The 9,715-nt window shown below is 35.0% G+C and overlaps 1 protein-coding gene and 1 non-coding gene across 2 annotated transcripts; one reads left to right on the forward strand and one right to left on the reverse strand.

Annotated features, from left to right (window-relative positions):
* The first annotated feature begins 5,460 nt into the window (after positions 1–5,460).
* TRNAL-CAA (transfer RNA leucine (anticodon CAA)) lies at positions 5,461–5,544 on the forward strand. The gene has a single exon. It is a non-coding gene; the product is annotated as a tRNA-Leu (tRNA).
* Positions 5,545–5,976: 432 nt separating this feature from the next.
* On the reverse strand, positions 5,977–9,511 carry LOC110663917 (uncharacterized). Its single transcript, XM_058153706.1, has 4 exons — positions 9,087–9,511; positions 8,574–8,729; positions 7,480–7,551; positions 5,977–7,029 (listed from the first exon to the last, which is right to left on the reverse strand). Exons 1-4 carry the CDS (start codon positions 9,240–9,242, stop codon positions 6,361–6,363), a joined length of 1,053 nt encoding a protein of 350 aa, XP_058009689.1. The 5' UTR covers positions 9,243–9,511; the 3' UTR covers positions 5,977–6,360.
* Between the last annotated feature and the right edge of the window lie 204 nt (positions 9,512–9,715).

The following is a 9,715-nucleotide window of genomic DNA, read 5'->3' on the forward strand; positions in this document are numbered from 1 at the left end:
GAGACCCGCTGTCAGGCTTGTAAAGCTAGAAATAAAGTTAGGCACAATGGCCAATAAGTAGGCATATAGCCTGTAGAATAATCATACCAGACATATTTTATCAGTTCATGATTTTCTCGGTAGGCAGTACTGCTATCTGTAGTCCCTAATTGGTATACCAATTTATCCAAACTAAATAAATAAGTCTAGATATACTATGGGCAATTAAACATTTTTAATTATTTTAGCACTATTCACTATTACTATTTTCTGGTACTGTTCATTGGTACCATTAATTTCATATTAATAGGACATTAGTCCCAATTTACATATTCATATCATTTTTAATATTTAATTATCCTTATGAGTATTTTAATTATCATATATAGCATTTTTTCCATGAACCTTTCTTTCGGTTCATGTTGAGGTGTTATCTTTATCTAGGAATTTGACTAGGTTAGGATGTCTATTTAGTCACACTTCCTTCATAACAATTCATCCTCTATGTTTAGACTTGAATTTCAGTTCTTGAATCACTGAATTTGGGGGTTATAGAACTCAAGTTATGGTCAAAATACCATAACTGGTCCCTTTGCCTCAAAGCTGTCCAGAATTTACAATTCCTAGTCAACAAATTTTGACCAGTCATTTGATCTTTTTATGGTCATAAATGACCTTTTTATGGTCATTTTTAGACTTAGGTTCCTTCACAAGATATGTTCCTCTATGTCTTAGGGACTCCCAGGAACAATTTCATAATTTTTCAAGCTTGGTATAGTAAGTTATAGTCAATATATTAACCTGGACTCTCAATCCTATAAAGGCAATAATCAAACTTCAGGGCAGTATGTTTGACCCTCTTTTTAGGGTCCTTACACTTAGAATTTGGCAAAGGTTTCTAAATCAATATTGTATCCCTAAGTATCATGTTTCCAGATCATATTGGCACATCTCAAATAGAATTTCCTAGTGGGAGTTATGGCCAAATGAACACACGGGTATCAAAATGGCATATGGGTTCCACTTAACATTTTCCAAATTTCAATTCCTAACTTTGGCTAATATTTTCCCTAGGATGCAATGGTTTCTAGAGCTTGGTCAAAACATAAAAATTGTTGTGCTATGTCTTATAAAACTTTTGGCACTAGTTTCACTCAATTTACAGCTTTGGAGACCAAGTTATAGCATTTTTGCCAAAACTGGTCAAGCATACCAAAGGAACAGTATTTTGGACAATTTCTGGGTTGGCAGTTTTAGTAACTCAACTTGTGCTAACAATTTGATTTAGTTAAAGGCAAAATTGGGTCAAGTGGTCTTCATGAAAAGTGTAGGCCTATGTCTAAGCTTTCCACTAATGTAAATTTTAGGTCATTTGAACCAGTATAGAGAGAGTTATGACCAAATGAACACATACTATTCATTTAGTCATTTTCTGGGTTTCAGTGTTTGGTTATCCGGGTTTGGGCAGAGAATTGGTCATGATTTTGGTAAATTTTGGGCATGGTGTCAACATGAAAAATGGGATATTTTGAGTCTATTTTCACCTCCAATTGGCCTCATACCAATTGGAGTCACACATTTTCAGTTATGGGTCAATAAACCCACTGGACTCATTGAGTCCAAACTTGCAGAAAATTGAACACTCCCAATATCTCAATTCCTTCAACTTTCTTACTTCAATTTGCATGCAATATACTTCTATAAGCAAAAATCTCAACTCAATTGGTCAATTTCAATATTTACACCAATTCCTCAAGCATTTACACAAACCCTAGTTTTCAAAGTTTTAAATTTTTAGAAACACAACACAATCAAACACCCAAACATTCCAACTCATCACACATTCTCATGGAAGCATTTTTTATCACTTAAAAGCAACAAACTTCAAGTTCCATGGTTGCCAAAAATTCAAGGGTTCTTTCCTCAAGATTTTCTTTTTATTTTAATGATATTTATGCTTGACTAAACATGCTTTTCATGTTTAATAAAGAGAAGAAGAGGGATTAGTGCACTAACCTCTTGTGACCCAACTTCAAACTTCAACTTTTCTTCTTCTTATGGGTATCTAAAGCTTCCTTATAGAGTAAGCTAAATTTTTAATGAAGAGAGGTTAAGGTTTTGGTGAGGAGAAAGCTTGGAAAATCAAGCTTTAAGGAAAACAAAAATGGTGGAAGGGAACATCCATGGCAGCCAACTCCAAGGAGAGAGAGAAGAGGGAGGAAGAAGATGGTTGGTGGCTCTTGTCATCTTGTGTCTATATATATATATATATATATATATATATATATATATATATTTTTATTGTACTTTATTTTTATTCTATATCATAAGTCTTTTTCATTTTCTTTTTTTTTTCTTTTCTTTTCTTTTCTTTTTTTCTCTTCTTTTCTCATTTTCTAATTCATTTCATAAATTTTTAATTTATGTTAATTATTTTATTCTCTTAATTTTTAATTTGACATTTAGATCAAAATTCACCTCTGCGGGGTGAAAAGACCAAAATGCCCTTTTGTGGGTACATATTGGGTTATTTTTATTATTTTTTTATATCAATTAATAAATTCTCTAAATTTTATTTTATTTTCTCTAAATTTTCTTTAACATTTTTAATGTCATTTTTACCTAAATAAACCTTAAAATTGGGTCCCAAAATTATTTCCTATATTTATTAAATTTTCTTTACATTTATTTCATTAATTTAGGTATCTTCACTATAGTTTAAGTATAGTTCCAGACATTTTTTACCGTCCGAACAGACATGAGTCGTCGGAATAGTAAAATGTAAAGACTACCTGTGGTGAGGGCGTTACATCAGCAAACCAAATCAACAAAAAACCAAACCCACAAATCAATCTATCCCCAACTTAGAAACCCTAGGTTATAGAGAAAAGCACAACATAGAGCAGCACACCGCCCACCACCTCTAGAGCTTGCCACCACTACAAATGCTGACAAAAAGATCTAAGCCATCGACAACACAAGGAACAACCATCATCACCCATCAAAGCACAACAACTCACCCCTACAGATGTTGACAAAAAATCTAAGCCATCGACAACACAACGAACAACCATCATCACCCATCAAAGCACCAACTCACCCAATAGCGCAAACCTGCCATCTTCCTCAACAAAACACAAGCTTAGCTCTGCAACAATAAGAGGGTGCTGTCACAGAGCTTTTCAACCCTCATATGCCATTAGGACAACCATCCTGGTTATGGTAGTAGATCTTGAAGATGTGAAACATCCAAAGCAAGATGATCCCTCTTCATGCACAAAACAAACTCCTAGACCTAAAAACCAAGCACCAAACAGATCAATTGTGAAATCCCTCACCATTTCACCTAAATATCTGTAAACAACACAAACACACCCAAAACTGTACAACCCAGATAAAGTAGATGTTGTCCCAAAATAGTCCAAGAGAGGGGTGAATTGGACTTTAACAATTTTTTGGCCCTTGCTTGTAGCCTAATAAAAAATTATGGCTTTATTCAACTAGGTGCTCTTTTATATATAATGAAAGAGATATGTGTTTCAATAATGTGTCCCTAAATTACAATTCAAGCTTTAATCAATATTTATAGCAATTTTTAACAGAACATACATCACAAAATATTCAACTAATTTTTCAATTTACTCAATATATCCTTAATTATATCAACTCAATCTATTCAATCAACATTCAATATCATGTATAAAAACACAATGATTTTTATAGTGGTTCGGCTTAACTAGCCTACATCCACTCTCTCAAAGAACCCTCTTTGAGTCTTCTCTCCACTATTTACTCTTTTAAAGGCAAGAGACCAAAAGCCCTTTACACTTTTTCAACACCAAGCTTTTACCAAGGTAGCTTGAACCCTTGACAAGTGCTATCTCGAGCACTCACACTCTCAAGCTTCAATAGGTGCTTATACAACCTCTCTTAAAAGCAACTTAATGTTTTAACACTCACTCTTACTCAATACAAATCAAACTATAAAGAAGAGATGAGTTGATTTGTCAATGGTAGCTCAAAGATTTTAAAGCTCTTGAATGAAAGCAATAAATGAAAAATTAAAGTTGGAGTTCAAATATAAGCTTTCATCAAGTGTAAAATGAAGTAAAGAAGGTGTATTTATAGTCCCAAATCATTTTAGACCATTTGAAACCTTTTTGAAACGTTATACACACTGCTCAAGACAAAATAGCCGTTATTTTGTCTTTTTGTGCGAAGTTGAGCAGCTCTGATCATTTAGCAAACTAATGAAATTTTGGCAACAGCAGTAAACTAGTTAGTAAACTAATGTTTTAGCAAACTAATATTTTAGCAAAGCAGTTAGCAAACTAAGTCAACAGCTGCATGTCTCAACTTGTAATATTTAAAAAAAATGATTTAGACCTTAAGAAAAAATAAGTTCCAATAGCAGCATCTAAGATCATGATGAGAACAAATTTTTTATAAAATAATTAGAAAATAAAGTTTCATTTTTGAACTCTATTCGACTAAACTCTCATCTATTCTTTTCACATAAGTCCTAAGACTCAATTTCTAACTCTATGACTTTCATACCTTTACTTTGAGTCTTGACTTTCATAATCTTATTCTTTTCTCATCTTGGATTTATCTTGAGATGCCTTTGAGTATTCTTTCTCCTTAAGTACAACTTCAAAGGTTCTTTATACATAAGAAAAAGAATCTACAAATCACTTTAAAGTTGGGTTAGATAGATTCTGTTTGAGTTTTGTTATCATCAAAATCAATGCTCATTTTGAGCTACACGGGGTCAACAGGAGAGAAGGGAGACCTTTCTCCATGTTGGAGCGGAACACTATCCCTTACCCCCTGGGCAAGAAAGGGTCATTGGAGACACTCGGCTAAAGCATGAGAGAGAGAATAGAAACTAAACGGGAGGACATTTCTCTCTCTAAGAGAAACCAGATAATATAATTTATTTTCTTACCCTTTAGCCACTTGAATTCTTGATTTGTAGGACTTTATATATATATATATATATATATATATATATATGAGCACCATGTTTTTAGCTGAATCTCAATGTTCTATTTAAAGGATATCATTTACAAGGAAGATCTTCTTGTATTACTTTCCTTTCTCTTAAAAAATAATCATAGGGTAAAGTTGAATAAAAATTCAAAAAAAAAAAAGAGAATTAATCTCTAATTAGAATGTCGTTTTACTATTGCCTTTAGACGATTAGCTTAAGTTCTTCTTCCAGCTTTTTTATTTAATGTTTCCAAATGCTTTTTTACTGGTACAGATTTTGAAAGATCTTGGTCACAACCTAATTTGTTGAAAAGGACTTCGCCTCGAGGCCAAATGAACTCTCTACTTTCATGTCATTTACGAATTGTTTTTCTAAAATAAAATACGCTTGTAGCTGTTTTCTTAATTTCTGTCAAAATAAAAAAACAGCAGGTCCAGCAAGGTGGTACAGCTAATGAGCATTTTGAGGTACACCTTTTCATATGTTCAGTCAGGATGGCCGAGTGGTCTAAGGCGCCAGACTCAAGTTCTGGTCCTCGTGAGAGGGCGTGGGTTCAAATCCCACTTCTGACATATATAATTTTTTCCCGATTTGATCTGGGCCAGACAGAAGATCTGCCGCTTTCTTCTTCATGTGCCCAACCGATGCAAGACAAGAAAAGGGTAAAAAGATAAGAGCCTATTTTCCCATTCTAGAATATACATTATCATATCGACCAAATATTAGCAGATTCATGGCTTCTAGCCTTTGCTTGAATCTGGACATAACGTTGGACCTCATAGGGGACACACTACGAATCTTGGTCTTCTTTAGACAACTTTATTGTGCTCAATGGTAGTTATTGCACCAGTAAGTTAGCTATTTAATGTTAGCCTTATAAAAATTTTCAGTAGCAATAATTTCGTGCTAGTTCTTGATACAGAAGCAACGAGCCAACTAATAGCGTTTCCCCCTCCCCAGCTTGGTCTTCGACGACCTCAAAATAAGAGGGGGGAAAAAATAAATTACAGGAAAAATAGAGTGCTCCTTTACTGAATTGAGAGGTTTACAACGTTGAGAGGCAAGATCTCTGCGGGCCAAAGAGTTATCTTTTTTCCCCTTTGTCCCTGGTATAATTACAGACATCAAAGATGTTCTGGACTAGTTCTATAAATGAACAAATTATAGAATGGCCTGTCAATCTCTGTCAATACTACTTGCTTTTTGTTTGCTGGACCTACAAAGCATTCTGGAGATGAGTGTCAATCAACATTGCCAAAGCAGCAATCCTTATCAGGGGCCTAAAGTTCAACATCCTTGAAAAGAGCATAGCCCACAAGATTAGCCCCAAATAAACTCTTGAGTGATATGATCAACTGATTCTGGATCTATATGTGAAGTGCAAGGCTTTATCTCATTAAATCTAAGAACACAAAGCCATTCCAGAGGCTATGCAAAAGCATAGATGGCATTAAATTCCTTGATCTTGTAAAAATAACACCCATGACCACCCCAAGAAAAATAAGTGGGAGCATCCTCTGTACATTGAAATGCGCTAGAGCAAAGGCAACTGAACTCACAAGGATTGCACACCACACAGGCATGTACCTGGTTAAGGAAGGAAGAAGGAAACCCCGAAAGACTATCTCCTCCCACACAGGGGCACACACTGAAACTACTATCGCATACAGCACCATTGCCACTGGATCCCTTGCTGCAATTGACTGCTCAACACTTGACATTGTAACAGGCGTAGAAGGTAGAATAGGCAATAGGCTAAGGTTGAACTGTGAAAGCCGGTTGACCAAGGGAAACATGAAGCATCCAAGAGCAACATCAAATAGCCAGTTACCTTTCAGGCTAAACCTGAACCAATCAGATGGAAGGGGACGAAATTGAGACAAGCAATGATGGAGGATTGCAATTCCAGCAAGTCCCTCAGTTACATCAGTCACAAGGCTGAACAAGGCTTGTCCTCTAAATGTCAGAGATTCCTTGCTGAAACCTGCCATGTGGGCTGCAAAAGGAATCACCCAGGACCCTATAAACCAGAATGAAACAACCCAGAGAAGCATCACCTGCATCACCATATATAGTTTAGTTGCTGGCCTTGTATTCAATCATTAAATAATTTAATCTATAGAGCAAGAAGCTAAAATCGACTGGTCTACAAGAAAGAGGAAATCTTGATTTCCAAAGACGCTCACTTGTATAAGTTCACTAAGTTATTCCATTTCCAACAAAAACATCAGAATTTTAGTTAAGATAATTTTGCATGGTCAATGCAAATTATTTAGAAAGCAATAAGCAAATAATTCAGGAAAGAAAGATATCCATCAGAATACATATATCAGTAATTGATACTAAGACAAGATCTCCAGCAATAACCATTCATGCTTCTAGTGAAACTTCTTTTACTTTCTTAAAAATTGACTCCTCATCCTTGTAACTAACAGCTATGAAGCTTACTATCTTGTTCTTATTTCCTAGATGTTCCAACATATGGTAACCACATGGAGAAAGCTTACTTGCATTATGGTCTCTGCTTTCCAGGGTACAGTCCATCGCCTCCCAATTGCCCTAAACACAAAATCTGCAGCCTGAAACATACCAAACTAAAAAATGTGATGTCCAAATTACTAAAAAAACATATACATATCACTGTCAATAGCCCAAACTATTCTGTTGAAATTATTATTATTATGTTTCTGTCATTCAGAAATGAGATGAAAACATAATGTTTTCTACTCACGTTGGAAGTCAGAACCCACAGATAATAATAAGAAATCAGAATTCTTTTCTTTTCCATTGATTTTATGGAAAATTGAAGTATTGATGATGCAGATATCCATTCAAAATGTAGTCCCTCACTGAAGCTCAATCCCATCTCTAACGAATTCAGGTCAGCTAACCCTCTCAACGGTCCATTCTACATATTTGTGTTTGAGTTCAGCATGGAAGTCCAGTTAACAAAATGAGGAATTCATTCACAAATATTTAAGAAAAGCTAAAACTATGATGGTTTCAGACCCACCTTCAGAGCAAATGCCAACTTAACAAGGAAAGTTAATTAAATAACTGATCACATGGCACAAAGTTCATTGACACAATGCACAAGAACTATTAATCAACTAGTTTAAATCTACTTAATCATCACAGTAGAAAAACCAATAATGCCTAGCAACATGTTGAAAAGTTATAATTGTAACAACTAGAAGCAGTGCATCTGAATTTCACAGGATATCACAAAATATTTATGAATTCTATGGAACACCCCAACATTAAGCACAAAGGCACTTTGCAAGTCTGAAGAGGGAACTTGTGATATTCTTTTGTCTTAAACCATGTTAAATATAAAGTTTCATCCTATAATGCCACAAGGTAAAGCTTCCAAAACCTTCATTTAAATACCAGGACAAGACACCCAAGACCTTAAAGCTAACATCATTCAAAAGTTTATTCTCTCCACAGAGACCATCTTCACTCAATTAGCTGTTCAATTCAACACATAGAACAAGCACCACATATAGAATTGGAATTCCATTAATTAATTTTACAAGAAATTTATGAAGCAGCAAAACAAGTAATAAACTGCCAAATCAAACCAAACACAGAAATATACCTCTCGAAGACTTGATATCCAATCCCTTTTAACATCAGTAGAATTATCGAGTTCAGGCTCCTTCACCAGTTTCTCAGGCAGGCCGTGTTCAACACCATCAGATTTGGGATTTACAGGAGAAAAATCCTCATGTCTAAAACATGAAATTTTCCATTTCTGCAAAATCGCCCACCAAACAATTAAAAGCTATGTGGTAAACAAATCACCACTTTTAACTATATCAATCACACAGATAATAATAATAATAAAAAAAAAATCAATGTAAATTTGCTAAAGCATCAGGCTTTTGATAATTACTTATCCCAACCACCAATCCCACCCGACAAAAAACTGAGCATGTAATGGAAAATCATCTGTATCAACAGCTTCAAGCTTAGCTCGGTTGGAGGCAGTAAACGAGCTTCTAATTTCTAAAGTTTTAATCTTCCCCACATTTTCCAGCAGCCAAAGCAGACTTAAATTCCTATCGTATTGAAGAGGATTGAAAAAACTGCAAATTGAAGCGATACTTACATTCTTGGAGAACTTGGAATGGGATTCAAAGATCTGAGCATTCCTGGTCAAAAGAGGAGAATTCCCTGGTCTGTCAACAACCCTGAGTCTGGAAAAGGATGGGATGAGAATCGGGCCTCGCTGGAACAGAGATTGAGAGCAACAAGAGCTCAACATTGGAAACGATTAGAAATCGCAATTATTTGCATCACAATAACTCTGGATTAATTTTCTATTGGATTGGAGATTTTGAGGAAGGAGGAAAAAAAAATTGCAAAAACCCTAATCAACAGAAGGGGAGAGAGATATTAGAGCGCGTTTGGCAGCTGGGAGGGGGAGGGGAGACGAGCCACTTGGAAATAGATTCCTTTTAACCTGTAGGACAGGTAATCTGAATTGTGGTTGTTAATTCATTTTCTGGACGGATTGGCTCTTGGAAACGTGCAATTCGTGCCCTTCCAAACGATATTTTGGGAATTCGAATTGGTTAGTCAACTAGTCAATTGATGAGCTCCATGCTATGCCCGAGCTGTGCTGCCAATACTACTTTTTTAAGGAAAATTATTAAAAAAATTATCATAAATTATAAATTAATTTATCAAATTTAATAAAATTTATATATTAATTATTATACATTTCTTAATCTCTAT

The sequence above is a fragment of the Hevea brasiliensis genome, chromosome 9, assembly GCF_030052815.1.
Source record: "Hevea brasiliensis isolate MT/VB/25A 57/8 chromosome 9, ASM3005281v1, whole genome shotgun sequence".
NCBI classification, from domain to species: domain Eukaryota; kingdom Viridiplantae; phylum Streptophyta; class Magnoliopsida; order Malpighiales; family Euphorbiaceae; genus Hevea; species Hevea brasiliensis.

What these genes read in the sequence shown, in the direction of transcription:
- LOC110663917 (XM_058153706.1), bottom strand. Translation starts at nt 9,242, where the DNA reads ATGTTGAGCTCTTGTTGCTCTCAATCTCTGTTCCAGCGAGGCCCGATT. An exon ending in ATTCCAAGTTCTCCAAGAAT is followed by an intron (nt 8,730 to 9,086) that starts GTAAGTATCGCT and finishes GCGATTTTGCAG; the next exon opens with AAATGGAAAATTTCATGTTT. An exon ending in GGATATCAAGTCTTCGAGAG is followed by an intron (nt 7,552 to 8,573) that starts GTATATTTCTGT and finishes GGTATGTTTCAG; the next exon opens with GCTGCAGATTTTGTGTTTAG.